The sequence below is a fragment of the Suricata suricatta genome, chromosome 14, assembly GCF_006229205.1.
Source record: "Suricata suricatta isolate VVHF042 chromosome 14, meerkat_22Aug2017_6uvM2_HiC, whole genome shotgun sequence".
Taxonomy (NCBI): domain Eukaryota; kingdom Metazoa; phylum Chordata; class Mammalia; order Carnivora; family Herpestidae; genus Suricata; species Suricata suricatta.
In genome coordinates, this window is record NC_043713.1 from 16,420,201 (window position 1) to 16,441,124 (window position 20,924).

At 47.6% G+C, this 20,924-nt stretch overlaps 1 protein-coding gene and 1 long non-coding RNA gene across 2 annotated transcripts in view; one reads left to right on the forward strand and one right to left on the reverse strand.

The window, feature by feature from the left end:
- Nucleotides 1-20,924, forward strand: part of ALPK2 (alpha kinase 2) — a 117,759-nt gene that overhangs the window by 52,404 nt on the left and 44,431 nt on the right. Inside the window, exon 6 of the mRNA XM_029921751.1 lies at nucleotides 1,337-1,432. Within this exon, the coding sequence (XP_029777611.1) occupies nucleotides 1,337-1,432 (96 nt within the window). The remainder of the gene's footprint in view (nucleotides 1-1,336; nucleotides 1,433-20,924) is intronic.
- Nucleotides 13,803-19,167, reverse strand: LOC115277563. Its single transcript, XR_003902419.1, has 3 exons — nucleotides 19,128-19,167; nucleotides 18,093-18,409; nucleotides 13,803-14,216 (listed from the first exon to the last, which is right to left on the reverse strand). It is a non-coding gene; the product is annotated as an uncharacterized LOC115277563 (long non-coding RNA).

A 20,924-nucleotide genomic window follows, 5' to 3' on the forward strand; every position in this document is an offset into this window, starting at 1 on the left:
AGAGAGAAACTACAGGACAAGGCTCATTTTTTATTTTATGCAAATAAGCCTTGAGAGCTGTCTGCTGCCAGTGTAAAAATGGAGTTGAAGACTCTCCCCTCTCCTGCCCAAGACTCTGTACTTTACTGCACCCATTCCGGCCCCCTTGGCCTGGGAGAAAATCACATATGAGTGCATCTGTGTTGTACTGACGTCGTTCCCCTACTAACCCATCTCAGACGGATAGCTCATTATCGATCCTGTGCACAGGGACCCCTGGGGCTGAAGGCCTCCTTCTCAGGGCCTCACAGCAGTGCAAAGTGAGGGCCTGGATTATTTGCATTGGAACCATTCGCTATGGTGCATGTTTAAAAATACAGATCTCTAGGGGCGCCCGGGCGGCTCAGTTGGTGAAGCGCCAGACTTTTGGCTTCAGCTCAGGTCAGGATCTCAGGGTTTGTGAGATCAAGCCCCACATCTGGGCTGTCAGTGCAGAGCCTGCTTGGGATTCTCTGTTTCTCTCTCTGCCCCTTCCCCTGTCACGTTCTCTCACTCTCTCAAAATAAATAAATAAACATTAAAAAAAATACAGATCTCTAAATTTTACCTCCAGCCTGTTGAATCCGCCTTTGTAACAAGGGCTCTAGGTGGTCCTGTGGGCAGTAAAATTCCACCCACGGCCTTAATTAGACCCAGATCTAGAGTGAATACTACCGCTTGAGGTGTCCCCCAAAGAATCGCAGGATTTTGGGAGCAATAGGAAGTTTGGGGCTTGTCAAGTATAACCCCTTTGCCCTCAGAGGAAAGAAACTCTCATGATCTGGATGTTTCTCTGCTTTCTAGCCGGCTTGCTGCACAGAGCGTGCGCTTCACCTGTCCGCCAGCTGAAATAAATACAGATCCTGATTTATTGTAACTAATCCAAAACAGGTGGCCCTCTGCAGCTGAGTTTTATTTTAAGGAGTACTTCAGGGACAGGAATCTGGGTGGCAGCGGTGGGGGCCAGAGACAGGAGGGTCGCTTGGCTGCTTGGGTGGATTTGAGTCCTTGTAGCAGATCTCTCCTCACTGCCTTGGGGGTGGGGGGGGGGAGCAGGGGGCTGGAGACCTGCCTAATTGCTATTTTTTTTTTTTTGGCTGCAACTAAAAATGCACTTGCTTCACTGAAAATGGGGTAGGAGAAATGTTGGGCTAACCAGCCGTCTATCGATACAAATGATAAAGCTGTGGTTGTCAAAACTGGGTGGGAGCAGCCCCAAATAGATCAGTGATAAGCCAAACTGAGTAGAGAGTGCAGAATCAGACCCAAGAATATATTGGAATTTGGTTTATGATGGAAAGAGTTTCTCAAGTTTCAGGAAAGAAACGGAATCTTCAGTGCTGACACAGTGAGCCATCTATATGAAGGACAGAAATCCAGTGGATCCCAGATGAACTCCAGAGGAATCTCGGAGGTGAAAATATTTTTAAAACCCCAAAACTATAAATTACTAGAAAATATATTGGAAACTATTTTTATGAATTTGAAAGCCATAAGATCTTCTTGGTACACAGTAAGACAGGAAGGAAGGAAGGAAGGAAGGAAGGAAGGAAGGAAGGAAGGAAGGAAAGAAGGAGGGTAGGAGGGAAAGAAAGAAAGAGAGAGGGAGAGAAGGAGAGAAAGAAGAGGAGAAAGGAAAGAAAGGGAGAGAGAGGGAGAGGAAGAAAGAAAGAAAAAGAAAGAAAGAAAGAAAGAAAGAAAGAAAGAAAGAAAGAAAGAAAGAAAGAAAGAAAGAAAGAAAGAAAGAAAGAAAAAGAAAGAAAGAAAGAAAGAAAAAGAAAGAGAAGGAAAGAAAGAAAAGACATTGACCATTTTGGTTACATCAAGTTAATTTCCATTTAACAACAACAAAAAAATGCCATAAACAAAATTGAAGGAAAGTGACATAGTGGAAGAAATATGTATGACATATATAACAGACAAGGATTAGTTTCCAAAGTATGTATAGAATAGGTAAGAATAATATCCCTAAGAATTGCATTTTAAAGAAAGGTAAAAGTAAATACCTATAAAGTTCATAGAAAAGGAAATAAAATAGCCAGTAAACATGTGAGATGTTCAACCTCATGAGTAATTAGGGAAATATCAATTTTAAAAATATAATATATCTTACCCATCAGATAGGCAAAAAAATGAAAGGATGATAGATAATATCAAGGTGTTGAGACTGGAGAAACGGGCATGCTGCCAGCAAGAGTGTAACTTGGTGATATTTTTTAAAATTAGACATGGCATGGGGCGCCTGGGTGGCTCAGTGGGTTAGACGTCCAACTTCAGCTCAGGTCATGATCTCATGGTTTGTGGGTTCGAGCCCCATGTCGGGCTCTGTGCTGACAGCTCAGAGCCTGGAGCCTGTTTCCAATTATGTGTCTCCTTCTCTCTCTTCCCCTCCCCACTCATGCTCTGTCTCTCTCTGTCTCAATAATAAATAAAACATTAAAAAAAATTTTAATTAGACATGACATTACCTACTATGCTACAGTTTCACAGGCCCAGGAGACACATACTGTAACGTGGTACAGAACTGTCTGTCTAAGGAAACATTTATGCAGCAATGGCTGAATAAAAGTGTGATCTGTTCAAATGACAGACACCTCCAAACAGAAGGCAGAGTAAGGAAGGTATACCATGGAACGGTCCACACAACACAGTACCGCGTATGTCCCCCCAAACCAGCCCATAATCATAGATGCTATTTGTACAGACACAAGGAAGAACATAAAATTATTTTGTTAAATGTAGATGGATCCAAAATGACAATGGTGACCACTCGGGGAAGGAAATAGGAAACTTGCATTCAGACGTGAGATTAGTAATGTTATTTTTTTAAGGAAACTATATTCACTTGTTACTTCTATTATTGAAAACCAATATTTTGGGGGCGCCTGGGTGGCTCAGTCGGTTAAGCATCTGACTTCAGCTCAGGTCATGATCTCACTGTTCTGGGTTTGAGCCCCACATCAGGCTCTGTGCTGATAGCTCAGAGCTTGGAGCCTGCCTCAGATTCTATGTCTCCTTCTCTCTCTGCCCCTCCCCTACTCATGCTCTGTCTCTCTGTCTCTCAAAAATAAACATTAAAAAAATCATCCTTTGAAAACATTTAAGGATTTGAGAAGATGCTTTAAACAAATGACAAAGCAATATGTTCATAGTCTCTTCTCTTGAAAAACTTGGTTTCTTGAGAGAAAGATCCAGCTCTTCACCTGAGGTCCCACGGACCCTAAGGTAAACCCCTGGTCAACTTTTGGTTCGATGCCTTTACATCTCACTGCGGTTCTAGCGCAAGCAAGCTCATCTCAAAATCACTCATTCAGCTCTTACCTAAGGGAACGGACAAAAACTGGTGGCTTTTAAATGGAAATAGCCTCTGTTCTCTCCTTTCGGCTACTTTACAATATAAGTAACCTCCGTTCCATTTTTCTTGAAAAACAGCGTATATATTTTAATACTACAACATTAAAATTTTTTTAATGTTTTATTTATTTTTGAGAGAGAGAGAGACATCATGAGTAGGGGAGGGTCAGAGAGAGAGGGAGACACAGAATCCAAAGCAGGCTCCAGGCTCTGAGCTGTCAGCACAGAGCCCCATGTGGGGCTTGAACCCACGAACTGCGAGATCATGACCGGAGCTAAAGCCGGACACTTAACCGACTGAGCCACCCAGACATCCCAACATTACAACTTTTCTAAATCCCTTAAGAGACTGCCCCAAATCTAGCAAGAGAACTCTTTGATCAGTGAACTTGGAAGCTGAAAGTTAGATGCTGAATAAAGGCCCCACGAGCATCCACAGGGCCTACACATGAGTTAGTATTGCTAAAAATAGAACTGGGGCACCTGGGTGGACCTGCCAGTTGAACCTCTGACTCTTGATTTTGGCTCAGGTCATGATCTTGAAGTTCATGGGATTGAGCCTAATGTTGGGCCCCAAGCTGGATTCTCTCTCTCTCTCCCGCTCTCTCAAAATGAATAAATAAACATTAAAAAATAAAACTCAAACCAATAAATATAGTTGAAATCCCCATTCTTACCATTTTCCTAGAGTCATACATTGTGAGACTGTATCATGTGAGAGGTCAGATTTCCCCAGGAGGAGAGCTGCTCTGTAATGGCGAGCAAGGTGCCACGACTACTGAATGTTGTGCCTCTTTGTGCCCGTCTCCCGCATTCAGATCGCAAAGCCCTAAGTCCCAGAGTGTTGATATTCAGAGGTGGGGCCTTTAGGAGGTGATTAGGTTTAGACAACATCATGAGGGGGGAGCCCCATGATAGGATTAGTGTCCTCATCAAAAGAAGAAGAGAGACCACAGCTAGCTCTCTCTCCCTTTCCCTACCCCTCGCCATGCGTGTCTCCTCCTCCCTTCCCATCACTTTCTCCCTCCTTGTCCTTCCCCCACCTCTCTCTAGCCCCCCCACCTTGTGTGTGTGTGTTGTGCGTGTGTGTCTGTCTGTCTGTCTTTCTCCCCACTCCCTCTCTGTCATGTGAAGACACAGCCAGAAGGCAGACATGTGCAAGCCAGGAAAAGAGTTCTCACTGGGAACTGTATTAGTTCTCCAGAACTATGAGAAATACGTTTCTGTTGTTTAAGCCACCCAGCCCACGGTATTTTGTGAGCAGCCCAAACAGACCGAGACACAAGGTCAGCCTCAGACCTCAAAGTGATTTGGGAGCCGTCTGGTGCACTAATGTAGTCAGTTACGAAAAGCATCCCTTTGGGGGACCTGGGTGACTCAGTCTGTTGAGCATCTGACTTCAGCTCAGGTCATGATCTCATGGTTTGTGAGTTCGAGCCCCACACTGGGCTACTGTCAGTGCAGAGCCTGCTTTGGATCCTCTGTCCCCCTCTCTCTGCCCGTCCCCTGCTTGTGCTCTCTCAAAAATAAATAAACATTAAAAAAAAAAAGCATCCCTAGAGTCTACAATAGCTTCCATTTGTACCTAATTTAAAACAGAGGTCAGTCTATTCACTGGGAGGCTGGAAGTTCTTTTAAAAGATGATTTGGGTATTTTGGTGTTCATTGCATGACACTCATATGATGCTTTAGGAAGGCGTTTTTTCTTCTGAAATGGAATTTTCATTTACCAAAACTAAGCAATAAGCAAGTCATACCAGGAAATTGTGTAGTTAAAGAGCCCGAGATGAAACTTTGTGGAGGTGCACTTTCAGATCATCCCCTCAAGTTCTGTACCTGGTCCAGGGTTCACACAGATTGTGGGGAGAAACAAGTGCTGCCATCCGTAAAAATAGGAACCATTCACAGAGTGTTCGGACATCTTACCTACTAAGTTAAGGCCCTATATTTGGTATTAATCCGCGGAATAAAAGTGGGCTGGGCTGCAAAGCTCAAAGAGGTTAATTAACATGCGCAAGGTACATCTCTTTTAAGTGAGGAGACTGGAATTCACCTTCCCTGAGAAAATCAGGTCAGCACAGAACAAATTGAGGCTGATGGTTCTGAGGGAGAGTCAGACTCATCTGTGTTCCCGGATCCAACATCCCGATGGTTTATGGAATAATATGATTGTCCCCGAGGCAGCGGCAGATGACGCTGGGCCCCAGCACTCCTCAGTCACCTGGGTTTACAGCTTCCGGCACCCCACAGCTCCCCGCTGCCTTTCACGGCCTGGGAGGGGGGGTCTGGCCACACACGACAAGGAAGCTGGAGGTTGGAAAACCTCATGTTCCCGTGGGAGGATTCTAAGGCATGTGCCACACAGTTCTGGGGCGGGGCTTCATGGCATCGGGCTCCTGTGCGCACAGCTGCAACATGTGTGGTCGTGTGCTGGCTGTCCTCCTTCCTGGACACACACACACTCCCTGAGGTCACCTCCCCGATAAACTAACTGCATCTGAGTTCTTGTCTCAGGTCGGCTTTTCCAAGGGGACTCCAGTGAAGACAACTTCCTATCTAACGCCACCAGTTAAGGTCAAATCTTCCCTTCCTGGAACACAGGGGGAATGCCATTTAAGGGCATGACCTTGAAAGCATCTGGCTGATTCCTCAAGGCCCAGTTCAAATGTCACCCATTTCAGAACACTTCCGGAAGTCTCATGTCCCTGCCTAACCATTCTGTCCTGGTCTACTCCCTCCAAAGAAGTCCTATAGCTCTTCGTTTCATGGATTTGAGAGTCTCTTCTATAGATTAGAACAGATTAGGTGGACAGTATACTGATTCGTCTGCTCCACTAGACATTGATTCCATATGGGTGAAGGGCTAGCGTTGTTGAGCGCACATAGTTCCTGAGAGTTGGAAATGCCCAATCAATGTTGGGTTGAACACCCACATGTGATCTGATAGGCCCACCCACTTGTGAAAGGGAATTTCAACTCAGCCGTGCCAAGAACTTCAGAAACTTTGTAAACCAACGTTATAGGAGATTTGAGTTGTAATAATTCATTTCAAAAAACCACCACAGTACAAATATGAAAAAGCAGTGTTTTCGTTTAGAACAGGTATCATCATAAAGACCACAGACTGGCTGGCTTCAACAACAGACATTAGTTTTGTCACAGTTCTGGGGGCTGGATGTCCAAAGCCAAAGAGTTAGTTGGCCAAGTAGGTTTCTTCTTAGGCTTCTCTATGGTTGTGGATGAGTGCCTCCTCACCACACGTGTCTGGTGACTGTGTATGTCCTAATCTCTCTTCCGTGTAATGACACCAGTCATACTGGATTAGCGCCCACCCTAATGACCTCATTTTACTCTTTACCTCTTTAAAGGCCCTATTTCCAAATATAGCATCATTCTGAGATGTAGGGTTTAGGGCTTCAACATATGAATTGCAGGGCAGGGGGCACAGTTTAGCCCATAGCAAGCAGTCTGTAAATCTCTCACAGACCATTCTGGGGCATGTGTCAGTAGGAATCTTGATATCTGGAAAGTCAGCATTTAACCGTCTCAAAACTCAGCCTGGGAGACTCCACCATTCACAATGTCTCCTTCCGGAATGAAGGTGGCAGAGTGCTGGCCGAGGGGCCATCCCGGCAGGTTGTCCAGGCCTTTTAAACCCTGTGGTGGGCAGAAGAATGCCTCCAAAGATGGGTCCCTGCCCTGGTCCCCAGAGCTGGCGAATATATTACCTTACATGGCAAAGGGGGCTTTATAGATGTAAAGTAAGTGTTTCAATGTGGGGAGATGACCCTAGACTATCTGACCATCCACATGTAATCACAAGGGCCCTTCTGAGTGAGAAGGAGAGAAGAGGGTCAGAGTCTGAGAAAGATTGGAAGATCCCAGGACACTGGCTTTGAATTTGGAGGAAGAGGCCACGAGTTGGAAGAATGCAGGCAGTCTCTAGAAGCTGGAAAAGGCAAGGAGGTTCTCTTCTGGAGCTCTAGAAAGAATGCAACTTTGCCGATCCCTTGACTCCAGCCCAGTAAGATCCGTGTTGGACTGTCTGACTTGCATAACTGGAAGATAATAAATTTGTATTCTTTTTTTTTAATGTTTATTTTTGAGGGAGGAGCCCAGAGAGAGGGAGATTCAGAATCCAAAGCAGGCTCCAGGCTCTGAGCTCTCAGCACAGAGCCTGACATGGGGCTTGAACCCACAAATCACGAGATCATGGCCTGCACTAAAGTCAGACAGTTGACCGACTGAGCCACCCAGGCACCCCTGAATCTGTGTTCTTTTAAATGAATGAGTTTGTGGCAATTTGTTACAGCAGCCACCAGAAAATACTAGAGTGAGAAAGGGTAATTTAAACACAAAGTGCCTCAAAGCAAGTCCAGAAATCCTTCTTCAGGTTTTTATTTCAGACATCAGAGAAGGAACTCATTCATGACACAGACCATGCAAATTCCAATTGTCTTTGGCTTAGAAAACCTGATGTGGAAGAGAAAACTATAGAGAAATGGCAATTTACCTGGAATGAGGCTGGCTTGATTTAAAGTAACTATAACATTTTGGGAGTCAGAAAGCCTAGAGTAAGGACAGGGCCATGGACTCCACAGCCAGTTCAGGCTGGAATTCCTGGGGCCTTTCAGGACTCTACCTAGAACATCTCCAAGTTCACAGACCCAGGTGTCTAGAGGAGCTGAGCACACCTGAGGTGTGGCGGGGCCCCAGAGAAGGCTGTGCCCACAGCGCACCTGCTGACCTCGGGGCAGTGCAAAGGAGGCAGGGCACCCCAAGCAGCCTCTAGTGCTGGGCTTCTCCAACCCGACACTACTGACGTTAACTGTAACTGGATAACTCTGTCATGGGCAGCTGTCCTGTACATTGTAGGACGTCTAACAGCATCTCTGGCCAGCGGCAATCTCTACTTCTCATCCCTGCCCCAGCTGACAACGAAGAAGGTCTCTAGACATCCCCAAATATCCCCTTTGGGGGAGTAAAAATTACCCCATGTTTTGAGCTCTGGCTAAATTCCGTATCCTCACCAGTGACAGGAGAGAGACCGTTAGGTCATCTAAACCCATGCCATCCATGGATTTGAATTTGGAGGAAGAGGCTACGAGTTGGGGGAATGCAGACAGCCTCTAGAAGCTGGAAAAGGCAAGGCGATTCTCTTCTGGAGCCTCTAGAAAGAATGCAACTTTGCTGATCCCTTGATTCCAGTCCAGTGAGATCCGTGTTGGATCTTGTAACACAAGCCACATACATAATTTTTTCCATGTCCACAAGTTAAGTAACCATCACCAGTATTTAATTCCAGAATATTCTTATCATCCCCAAAAGAAACCCATACCCATTGCAGTCATTTCCTATTCTCCTCTCCCCCCTAGCAGTTGGCAAATGCTAATTTATATCTCTATAGATTTGCCTGTTCCGGGTATTTCATATAAATGGAATTCTATAGCATGTAGCTTTCGTGTGTCTGGCTTCTTTCACTCAGAGTAATATTATGAAAGGTCGTCCATGTTGGATTATCTATCAGTACCTCTTGCCTTTTTGTGGCCAAATAAGATTACTTTGTATGGACATGCCACATTTATTTTAACCCATTCAACAGTTGACAGACGTCTGGGCTGTTTCCACTTTGCAGGATTATGGATAATGCTACTGTGAACATTCATATATAAGGTGTTGTGTGGACATGTTTTCAGTTCTCTTGGGCGAATGCCCAGGAATGGGGTTGCTAGGTGACTTTTTTTTTAAGTCGGCTCCATGCCCAAGGCAGGGTTTTAACTCATGACCTGAGATCAAGACCTGAGCTCAGATCAAGAGTCAGATGCTTAACCGACTGAGCCACCCAAGCGCCCCGCTAGGTGACTTTACATCTAACTTTCTGACGGACCATCATACTGCTTTTCCTAAGCAGCTGTACCATTTTCTGTTCCTACTGTAGCGTATGGCGGTAAGCCACACACATAACTAATTTTTTTGGAAGCTACATTTTAAAGTTACAAGGCACAGATGAAGTAAGCTTTAATCATATCTTTTATTAACTAAATATGACCAAAATATGGAGCCCCCCGGTGGCTCAGTAGGCTAAGCGTCTGATGTCAGCTTAGGTCATGATCTCACAGTTTGTGGGTACAGAGCCCCTTATCAGGCTCTCTGCCATCAGCACAGAGCCTGCTTCAGATCCTCTGTCTCTTTTCTCTCTGCCCCTCCCCTGCTCATGCTCTCTCTCAGAAATGAATAGACATTTAAAAAAATTTAAACAAAATATTATTTCAATATATAATCCCTATAAAGGATGTCTAGGTAACTCCATTGGTTGAGCATCCAATTCTTGATTTCAGCTTACATCATGATCCCAGGGTTATGGGATCAAGCCTTGTTTTGGGCTCTGTGCTGAGTATGAAGCCTGCTTAAGATTATTTCTCTCTCTCTCTGTGTGCTTCTCCCTGCTTGCACTCTCTCTCTCTCTCTCTCTCTCTCAAAAAAACAATCCATATAAAAATGAATGAGATATTTTATATTCTTTTATCCAGTATTAAGGTTTCAAAATTTTACACCTATGTTGTATCTCAATTTGGATGCTATTTACTGGAAATACTCTGTATATAGATTTCATGAAATTCACAATTGAAAGAGTAGATTCATATACTCAAATTGTTCCAAGCCTACTTAAAACTTTTACTAACTGTATCACACACATCAGTTTTTCAATTTACATGTACATTAACTACAGTTAAATAAAATTTAAAATTCGGTTCCTTAGTTGTGCTAGAAACACTTCAAATGTTCATTAGTCACAAATAGCTAATGTCTTCTGGATTGGACATCTCAGCGCTAAGCTATTTCTGCTATAATTGTGATTTGTTTTTGAGAGGGGGAGGAGCAGAGAGAGAAAGTAAAGAGAGAATCCTAAGCTCTGAGCTGACACAGGGCTTGATCTCAAGACCCTGGGATCATGACTGATCAAGAGCTGGATGCTTAACCAACTGAGCCACCCAGGCGCCCCCAGAACTGTGACTTTTTAAAAAGCATACTGCCCCAGGTCTCAACCTTGTTTTTTTTTTTTTTCCCTCTAGTACAGCTGATTCAGTGACAGATTATAATTTTCTTTTTATTTAAAAAAATGGACTTTTCTGTATCAGAGTAGTTTTTAGCAAAACTGAGCAGGAGATAGAGTTCCCATATACCTCCAGCCACCACGCACGCATAGTCTCCCAGCGGCACGGCACGTGTGTTACGGTCCATGAACCTCCATTTTACACATCTCTGTCACCCAGAGTCCCCGGTTTACATTAGGGTTCACTCCTAGTGTGGTGCATTCTGTGGGTTTGGACAAATGTGGTGAGACATGCACCCACCATTATGGTGTGTGGTTCTATTTTTACTTATTTATTTATTTAAAAATGTTTAATGTATATTTAATTTTGAAAGAGAGAGAGAAAGAGAGACAGACAGAGCTTAAGCAGGGGAGGGGCAGAGAGAGAAAGGGAGACACAGAATCCGAAGTAGGCTCCAGGCTCCGAGCTGTCAGCACAGAGCCTGATGCGGGGCTCAAACCCACAAACGGTGAGATCATGACTTGAGCCCAAGCTGGATACTCAACCATCTGAGTCACCCAGGTGCCCCTATGTGGTTCTATTTTTAAAGGGCTGCTTCCTGTGTCCTATATAGTTCTAGCCATGGTCTCCCTTTTTGGAACAAGAGGCAAACAGTGGCAGTTGTCCCCCTGTGAGCCCCTTCAGCCTCCCAGCTCTAACCCCATGTAGCTTAACTTTAATGCCACATTCTGAGGCAGCCCCTACTACCAGGGCCTCAGTGTCCCAGTTGGCATCCTGCCAGCCCTGCTGAGTGTTGGGCAGGCTCCATTACGTCTCTTGTGTCACTTTGAAAACAACATGCCCCCCCCCACCCCCTGCAAACCATCTATCAGGTTTCTGTCAGGACAAAAGGGGACACATTCCAGCTGTCTTTGAGGTCACAGGTTACTGGGCTTTGTGAAATCAGATGCGGAGGAAAGAGCTGGATGGAAGGGGGCCTAAGCCCTGAGGGCTTTTCCCTTAAACTGAGTTTTCATCATAAGATGTCTAAGGACTCAACGTCAGAAGGTCCAGATTCAGCCCCGGCATGTCCCCAGGGGCAGGGATTGTCCGGCCCATTCGCTCAAGCATTGAGGGCTCATGTAGGATAGCGCTTCTCACACTCATGGCTGCGGGTCACCTGCGAAGTTGTTGAAAAGCTTCTGATTCACCGGGTCTAGGGAGGGGCCTGGGATCCTGGATTTCCAGTAAGTTCCCGGGGATTTCCAGTGACCACACTTGTGAGCAACCCAGGCTTTCCCTGGAAAGTGCACCCTCCCTCCTCCATCCCACTAGCCGCCCCCCAGCTAAGAGAGCTGATGTGTAGTGAGTGGAAATGTGTGCCCGGCACTGTGCTGAGACTTCAGTGGGCTAGCTTATTTAATGATCTCAACAACCCAACGAGATAAGTCCTGCGTCTGTCCGGGCTCTGGGTCAGGAGGCCATAAAGCCTGGCTTTCAGCAGAGTCTGCCTGACTCCGGGCCCTCAGCCCCAACCACGACATGACTCGGCTTCTGAATTCCATTTTAGGTTTGAGTTCCTTAACGGTCTTTGGAACCAAAATAAACTCTGATAACTGTGGTTGCCTCTGGTGCAGGGGACAGAGCGGGGAGCAGGCGCCGAAGGACACTTACCGGTCCCCCGCATGCTTTCCCAGTGCACCTTGTGAATGTTGTACCGTGCGTGTGCGTGTGTATGTGTGTGTGACCTAGGCAAATAAAGTAACAAATAGTTTGAAAAAAAAAATAAGCCCGTGGCCTTCATAGTCAGACCATATGCCAGTACGGGGTCAGTGTCAGACCTGTCCTCAGGACAAGGGGGTCGGACATCTTTCTCCAAATTGGCCCTTGGACATCACTGATGAGACAGTGGAGGTTCATCAGGCTCCAGCCACATCCTTCCCGTCCCTTAAGACTGCACGCGACATCCTCATCTGAGACACTCCACACGGGCTCCTGCAACAATCCTCCTGAAACCCAAATCCAGGAATATCATTCCCAGCCGCGGCAAAAGCTTGGTGGACGCTCGTTCTATGGGATTAAACCCGAATGCTTTGCGTAACGCGAAGAATTCTCCATAACCAGGCTCTCGGCTCTTTCCACTGTCCCCCTTCACTCGGCCCTCACCCACATGCCAGGCATTCCAGATACCTCGGAACTCGCCTGCCCCAGCGCCTTTGTTCACGCTCTTTCCTTGGCCTTCTCTCCTGGGAGAACATTTGCTGAGCTCCTTGACCTTGTCTGCCTCCTTACGCAGATCGTAAATTCCGAGAAGACAGTGGTCAGCTGGTGATGATCTTTCCCCAGCAGCTGCTAGGAGGCCAGGCTCATAGAGAGCTTTCAACAAGTGTTTGTTGAATAAAGGAATGGAGGAATTAATACCTGAAAATGCATAGGCAGCACATAAATGGATTCTGGATCTTTCCCTGATCTGTGTGCCCTTTCTCTCCTCTACCCGAAGGAGAATTAATTTCTCCCATAACGTTTTATTCTGATGCCTCTGCGAGCATCTACCGTATAGTAGAGCTGGTTGGTCGCTCAGCTGGGCTGTTGCTCTGGGAGCCGCGTGGAGACAGACTCTGGGTCTGATTCATCCGTGAGTGCCCAGAACAAACACAGGGCCTGTCAATAGACTTGTTCAACTGAATTAACAACTCATTAAAGAGGCAAGACAAACACAAAAGCTCATATCCCCCCACCCCCTCCAATTTGCTGCCTCCACTGCACTTACAGAGCTGAGGAGGGGGTGGGGGCGGGAGGTAGAATTGCAAATTCTGTAAGTTCCCCTTTCTGCTGATGCTTGAAAAATTATCTTTCTGAGTCAGCACAGGTATTTTGATACTGCCTTGAGATTTCAGGCTTTTTTTTTAAGCTGCTGGTTTAAAAACAAGTACATCACATTTCCCATCAGACCGATGGTGCTGGATGGGAAAAAAACCATCATGAGAGCCGTTCAGTCCTTCATCTTTTACGTTTCTGGCTCAGGGCAAATTCTGACAACAACCGTAAGGAGCTCCCCAGTCACTGCGTCTCCGTCGGCAGATGAGAGAACATTCGGACTGGTCCCTATACGGACATTCTGAAGTGGCAGGCACTGATTATAGGGTCCGGAAGCTGGGCAGTGACAAGGGATAGACCCTCAGTTGTACTGAATCCCACCCTCCCGACAGACTGCTTAAGGCAGAAGCAAGCAGAAACTCCAGAAGCGAGCCAGCCTCCCTACAGTTATCCTGCTGCTAGAACATCATTACAAACCTTCCTAGTCTTAAATCCACCCCCCGCCCCCCACAGTCAAGGACAAAGCTTCACCACTGAGCAAACTGGTGATGTTGTGGAGGGAAGGCCAACAGGCCAGGCCAGGCAAGGAATGGGTTGCTGTGGTGTGTTGAAAATTATCCCCCCAAATTTATGTCCCTCTGGAACCTCAGAACATGACCTTATTTGAAACTGGGGGTTTTGTAGATGTAATTAGTTAACATGAGGTCCAAAGGTAGGAAGGATTCTTCCCTAGCGCCATGGACCTGGGGACATTGTGATGTCAGGCTTCTGGCGTCCAGATCTGAAAGAATCATGTGTGTTGTTCTAAGTCACCCAGTTGGTGATCAATTTTGTAGCTCCAGGAAGCTCATGAAGTTGCCAATGGTGTGGACAGGGATTTGCCAGAAAAAAAGTGGTTGTTTTTCCATTTCTGCCTCCAGGACCTACTTCCAGAGGAGCTCAGGAGATGTAGGGTTGCCTCAGGGTGAGGTGAAGATGGTCATAAGTGTTGTGCTGTGGAAAAAACAGAAGAAAAAGGTGTCTGCCCTGAGTTTTGTTTAGGCAGGACAAGAATTTTTTTTTTTAATTTTTATTATTGAGAGACAGAGAGAGACAGAGCATGAGCAGGGGAGGGGAGGGGAGAGGGGGAGACACAGAATCCGAAGCAGCCTCCAGGCCTGAGCTGTCAGCACAGAGCCCGACACAGGGCTCGAATTCACAAAGCACAAGATCATGACCTGCGCTGAAGTTGGATGCTTAACCGACGGAGCCACCCAGGCGCCCCTTGGCAGGACAATAATTTTTAGTCAGACTTTGTTGAGAAAGGAGTTTTCTAAATTCCTTACTTCTTAATAGATCACGGAGCCTTGTCTCTGCACAGTCAATGGGGGTGTGTGAGGGTTCAGACCAGGGTACGCGCCCTCGAACGCGCCCTCGGATGCTGAGACGCAAAGGCTGATGGAGTCAGGTCCCGGAGGGACACGTCCAGCCAGCCTCCGCGTCTCCTGGCCATGGAATTGGCATCGCACAAGCTTAGGGAAACCGTGAGGCTGGATCTTCTCCCGTTTCCATTTTGGGACAGGAGGAGTGGCCCACACCCATCTACCAGTGTGGGCAACTCGGACACCAGCTCCCGGAGGGGCCGGGGCAGAGACGGAACCGAGGGCCTGAGCGTTCCCGAAGGGAGCGCTCAAGTTCTCGGATCTGAGGCAGAGCAGGGAAAACCTGCTCTCCATTCAGCCCTCAAAACCCCTGCCCGTGAGTAAGAGTGCAAGGGGACGGCAGAGCAGTTCCAGAGGGAAAAACTCAGAGCTTGCCTTTACTCGTGCCCACAGGAAGTCATATATCTGAATTTTCAAACCGCCATCCATGCAAATATTAGCTCGGCCTATTTTCTGCTTTTCCAGCTCAGATCACTGCACTGAATCCCAGACATTGTCTTTCTTTCTTGGATCTCACAACATTTCCCTAACAACCTGAGTTTCCCAGAAACTTCCTTCTGGTTCATTCTTTTTCCTCCCATCAACAAGGGGAGAGTGGACCTTGACGGCTCCCTGAATTTCTGGTCTAATCACCATATTGCTCGCTGCCCTCCAGCCTGCCTTTGATTCCCTTCATCTTTACTGTGCAGGTGCTTAACCTTAACGCTTCCGCGGCACATCATAACTTTACAGCTCTGTGCCCGTGGCGACACGGACGTTGCTACCTTCAGTGCCTGGTGCCCACGGGTGCAGGTTTGCTGATGTCTTCTGGAGAGTCTGTATCTGGAACCTCAAGTTGCTTGGGGTGGAAACAAGAGGTGCCTGCCTCTCTCTCTACTGAAAATAAGCAAACAAACAAACCAACAACACCCAGATGGCTTCAGTTTCGATCCAGAGAAGGCCGAGGCCAACCAAGCAGCAAATTGTTAGAGATGAAGAAGAGTTCTATTTTAGTAGAAAATATGTATTAACCAAGGCGCGGGCCCTGTGGACAACTCTTCGGTGGTGGGTCAACATCCCAACAGAGACCAAGAAAAGAACCATACTCCAAAGAGGCAAAACCTTCCTGCTGTGTTGTCAAAAAAAAAAAAAACCCAGACGAACAAAAAACCACATGGGACCAAGAACCAAATGGATGAATTTCATTGATCTGACCTATTTTTTTTTTTCAGCATGACTTTCCAGATCTCCGTCTGATTGATTTTTTTAACTTTTAAAAAAATGTTTTTATTTATTTTTGAGAAACAGAGAGTGTGTGAGCAGGGGAGGGTCAGAGAGAGAAGGAGACACAGAATCTGAAGACAGGCTCCAGGCTCTGAGCTAGCTGTCAGCACAGAACCTGACACGGGGCTCGAACCCACAAACTGTGAGATCATGACTTGAGCCGAAGTCAGACGCTTAACTGGCTGAGCCACCCAGGCACATTTGATTGACTGATTTTTGAGAGAGTGCATGCACACAAGTGGGGCAGGGGCAGAGAGCAAAAAGAGAGAATCCCACACAGGCTCCACGCCTCTGGCACAGAGTCTGATGTGGGGCTCGAGCCCACGAACCGTGAGATCATGGCCTAAGCCAAAATTGAGACCCAGACACTCAACTGACCGAGCCACCCAGGTGGCCTCCATTTGACCTATTTTTTGAGCACCTGCTGTGTGCTCTCCAGCAAGTGGAATAAGGTTACCTAGGAAGTTTTTTTCTCCTGTGAACAAAACTGTCTCTGAGTTTAATCGAGTAGCTGTGTTGTCTGCTGGTTCTCTGTATCCTTCTAGAACTGAACCCTCTGGGGGGACATCTTCTGCTTAGCCAGATGGAAAACCTGGACATAGAGCTGTCCTGCCACTTACTAGAAAAGACATACGGCAGAGAAAGGGATCCTCAAGTCCTGAGTTTGCATTTTCTCCTCATCATGGCAACGACCATCCGAAAGAAGTGACCTGCCTCTATTTATATTTATATTCAGGTTTTCCAAGTGCCAGATGCCATCACTGCTGTGCCCTGTGAAACCACCCCAGTAGGCAGTGTAGTAGTGTAGTAACCATGACCAAGATTTCCTGTTTCTAAAGTTTACAAGAACTCGCTTTGTACGATGTACTCTTGTCGGTGCAGTGCAGTAATTGCAACTCCGTTGGTTTTGGTTTTGCTCACAAATTCTAGAAACTGTGAAGAGAGAGACTGATTTGAAAATGCTCTCCTAGAACCTGACTAAGGGTTCATTTCCCCACCCTGTTATCCAACCTGAAATCTACATAGAAGTTTCAGTCTGTGGGAAGTAAACAATACCATGCAACTCGCCCCCAGCCCACCACCTGCAGCGGGAATTCGGTCTGTGGCCCCATGGGCCCTGAAGAGGAGACCGATGGGCCCGAGGGGGCCTGGAAGCCCCTGAAATTGTGTGGAAAGTTGTGTAGGCAAAACAAGATTGGGAGGGAAGAGGCCGTCAGTTTTCTCAACCCCGGAAAGGATGAGCAGAGCTGGGGGCTGACAGCTCCTGGCTTTCTGCTTCTGTGGCTGTGAAGATTGTCCTCGGCTTGGACTGGGTCTGTGAGCCTGCCCAACTCTGCAGATGGGCTTCAGGGCCCCTGTGCTGGCTCTGCACAGCCTACCGGAAAGATAGGCACCGGCTGCACGGAGGAGGGGTGCAGCTCTGCAGGACAAGGATTGGGACATGGGGCCCCGCAGTGACCAGCACAGGCTCCTCCCTGGCCCTCACCAGGGTCCACACTGGCACCTTCTGGATCAGGTACCTGGGTATGGCAGTAGGCTGTGTCTTCTTCTCTAACACCTGTCATAGTTCACAGAGAGGATTAGATCTGGAAGCCTCACGAGCCCAAGGGAAATCTGGTTCCAAGGGGAAGGTGAGGTCTAAGCCCCATTTCAATGTTTGTCTTGTTCACATGGCAACAGGTCATGGAACACCAAGGCCGTCAGGGCCAAGAGACACTCTCCAGCCTCTCACTTTACGTGGAAGAAACAGACCCGGTGACGTCTCCAAAGCGACGTCCACGGCACAGCGGATCCAGGACCGGGTTTTCTGAGGCCCACTCCTCACTCCGTCATCTGTCTCACTTCCCATGAACCTCCTCATCCAGTCCCAGTGTCTTCAAGTCAGCAAACAACAGAGAGATTCTTCAGAAATGGAATTCAAGAAAAATCTCTGGCCTTCCCCACTCTGCTTTCCTATGCCTGCATGTGTCCCAACAAACTTCCAGACACACTCAGGGAAGGGGTGTGGGGGGGCTGCTTTTCTGATTCATGGCACTTGGCAGTCGAATACTATATGTAGGTCTTCTCATGTGTTGGGATAGCTGGTATGTTTGTCCTTAAACTTACATGACCCAAAGTCCTGAAGGCAGCCATTTCTGGGGCATTGGACAAACATGTGGTATACTAACATAGGTAAGGCACTTACAACAGGATCCGTCCCATGCGGAGGGCTCCACAGGCGTAGCAACTGGTGATGGTAGTAGCATTTGCATCACATCAGCTGAGAAGCAGGACAAACGGGTGGAGCTCCTGGCGCCCACGCTAATGGTCCTCTGCTCACGCCATATTTCCGGGCAAAGATTCCACTGAATGTACAGAGAGCTCCTCGGCTGCAGGGAAGGGCGTTTGTCAGGGAACCCAGGCGTCTCCCAATCATCGGTCAAACGGATGTTTTACATACTCTTCCACTTCCCCAAGAATTCAGGACGGGATGGTAAGGCCGGCTGCCTGGAGATTTCTGGCCTCCTCGGGGGAATGGAATGAAGAAAAGCTGGTCAAATGAGTAGGATGTTCAGGATCAGGTTTCGGGGTGAGGTTTTTAGATGAGTGTCCTGCACTGTATTATGGGTTCTTTTAACATTCAAAGCCTTTAAGTGAAGCTCCTTTCTGGGCAACTGGGCAACTCCTAAAAATAAATCAAGTTCCTGAAACCTTCTAGTTTGCTGGGAGCTCTCTTTGGCTGGGGACCGGGCTATTTCAGTTTTGCCGCCCCAGGTGGTATGGATATGCTCTATCGGATGACGAATGATTGAGTGGCGCTGTGCCTGGAGTGAGGGCTCAGCAGATACAGAGGAAAGGTGAGCTGTAGGCAGGGCTATGGCAGCCCGGGATGCTTAGGAGTGGGGAAGGGCCAACTTAAAGGTTCCTGGAACCACAGAGGGAAATTAATGATGTGTAGACAGCCGCTGAAGAACATGGTGCTATTTATATCTAGTCCAGATGAGGAAGAAAGAACATTCAGAGAACATTTAAGAAGAAACAGGAGTTAGAGAAAGAAAATGATCCCATGGGAGCACACATCAGCCTGTGGCAGTGTTCCCAGGGAGAGCGAGGAACTAAGTGGCTTGACCCTCCTGTCCCCAAGTGGTTGTATTTGGCCTTTAGAACCTTGGCCTCTCCTTTGGTGGTCCATCTTCTCACATTTCCCCATCCTCCCCCTCTCCCTCAACTTCAAGTTCACCTTGCCTCAGGCCTTTTTGATCCCTTGGCATTTAGACCAGCCCCTTGAGTGCCCTTTCCAGGAGCCACACCCCTTGCCCTTTGTGACATTGTCTGTTAAACTAATCTCTACCCGAAGCCACCAGAGCCACCCAATGCCTTCCTCTTGTATCCATCAGGAATGCTTCTGGCTGCAGTTACCAGAAGGGTTGGTTATTCTGACCTCAGACATAAGGATCTGTGCTGTTCGCTTCACCCGAAGTCTGGGTAGAAGTTCTCAGTCTCGATGCAGTGGGTCGAGACTCCCTACAAGCTTCCAGGTCTTTTCTCTCAGTCTGCCCCACCGGCCACAGTGTGGTTGGTGGTCATTTTGTGATGGCTGCCTCCTGACTGGAAGATGACAACAGATCAGCACCAGGCCCCACGTCTTCACTACAGGAAGAAGGTTAGCAGCAGGCAAGGTGCCCACCATATTGGTGCCTTCAATAAAGAAAGCAGAGCCTCCTCAGGAGTCCCTAAGCAGAATTCCCTTTGTGGCTCATGGGCAAGAGCCGGCCTCTGGGCCCCATCTAGCCGAGCATCCGGCTATCAGAGAGTGCATGGCTTTCCAGCTCTCTTGGTGGGAGGTAGCAAGGGAGGAGGGCATTGGGGATGCTGTTGAGTTAGTCAACCACAGTGCCTACCACATCTGCCGTGCTCTGCTCCGTAGAGAAGATTCCTGAGGCTGCAGGAAAACGTCCAAGAATTATCTACGAGTGGATGCATGTAACCAAGAGTGCCATGGCTGGTCTGCGCATGGCAGGGATTGTGATCTTGGAGCAGAAGTGGAGGATTCAGTGGTGACCTTCCTTCCTCTCCTGGAACAGCATCGATAGAAAATCCCGTCCATTTGGCTGTTAGCTCAGCTTGTCAAGAATTGTTATTTATCCTTTCCCTGTACCTCTTGTCCCTTCAGCTGGATTATAAGCTATCTGAGAAGAGGGATCTTGGCTCATACCGCCTTCTATTGTTAGTGACTCAAATTCGTGCTGTGCACTTTGTTGGCATTCGGGACACTCTCATTAAGGAAGAGGAATATGCCCCTGACAGTTCGGGGTGGCTGGAGAGACAGCACACCTTCAGGAGGCCTCATGACAGACATGCTTGGGAGGCCGAAGTTTTGAAAAGGCCAAGGCATGAAACAATGTGTTTGTAGAGTCGAAGGCTCGGCTCGCTGGTAGAGAGGGGGTTGGAAGGTGTGCAAGCAGAGGTTAGGTTTTCAAGCTTAACACTGCTTTCAAAAACAGGCTTGGAAGTGTTACTAAATTCGGCTTGCCATTTTTTCTCCTCGTGTTCACTCATAGTTATTCATTCACCAAAATTAATGGAGCCCCTGGTATGGGCCAAGGTTCTGGAAATTCAGAATGAATAACAAAGTCCAGGCCTGTAGAGCTTGTGAGGAGTCTGACAAATAAGGACCATCGAAATCTTTATACCCAAAATGTCGCAGAAACCAGAGCTCTGCATGGCCCCCTGTCTGTACCGACACAAGCCCCTGTGTGGCCTACACAAGCCACCCGTGGCCCCAAACACACAGGGGTGGTGTTCCTGTCCCTATCCCCCAGCACACGTAGCCCCCCCACTCTGAATGCCACAGCCTTGGCCCCTGCCGGCGTCCAGACTCCCATGGCATTGGGTGCTGACTGCCTGCTCCCTGCTGGCACGCGGAAGGGTGGTCTGTTGCTCAGCCAGCAGTTCCAGACCGGCCCTGGCCTGGTTTTATCAGCAGCCTGTTTATAGCTTCTCCAGCTAGGTCTGAGCCCCTGGCAAGCCGTCCTTC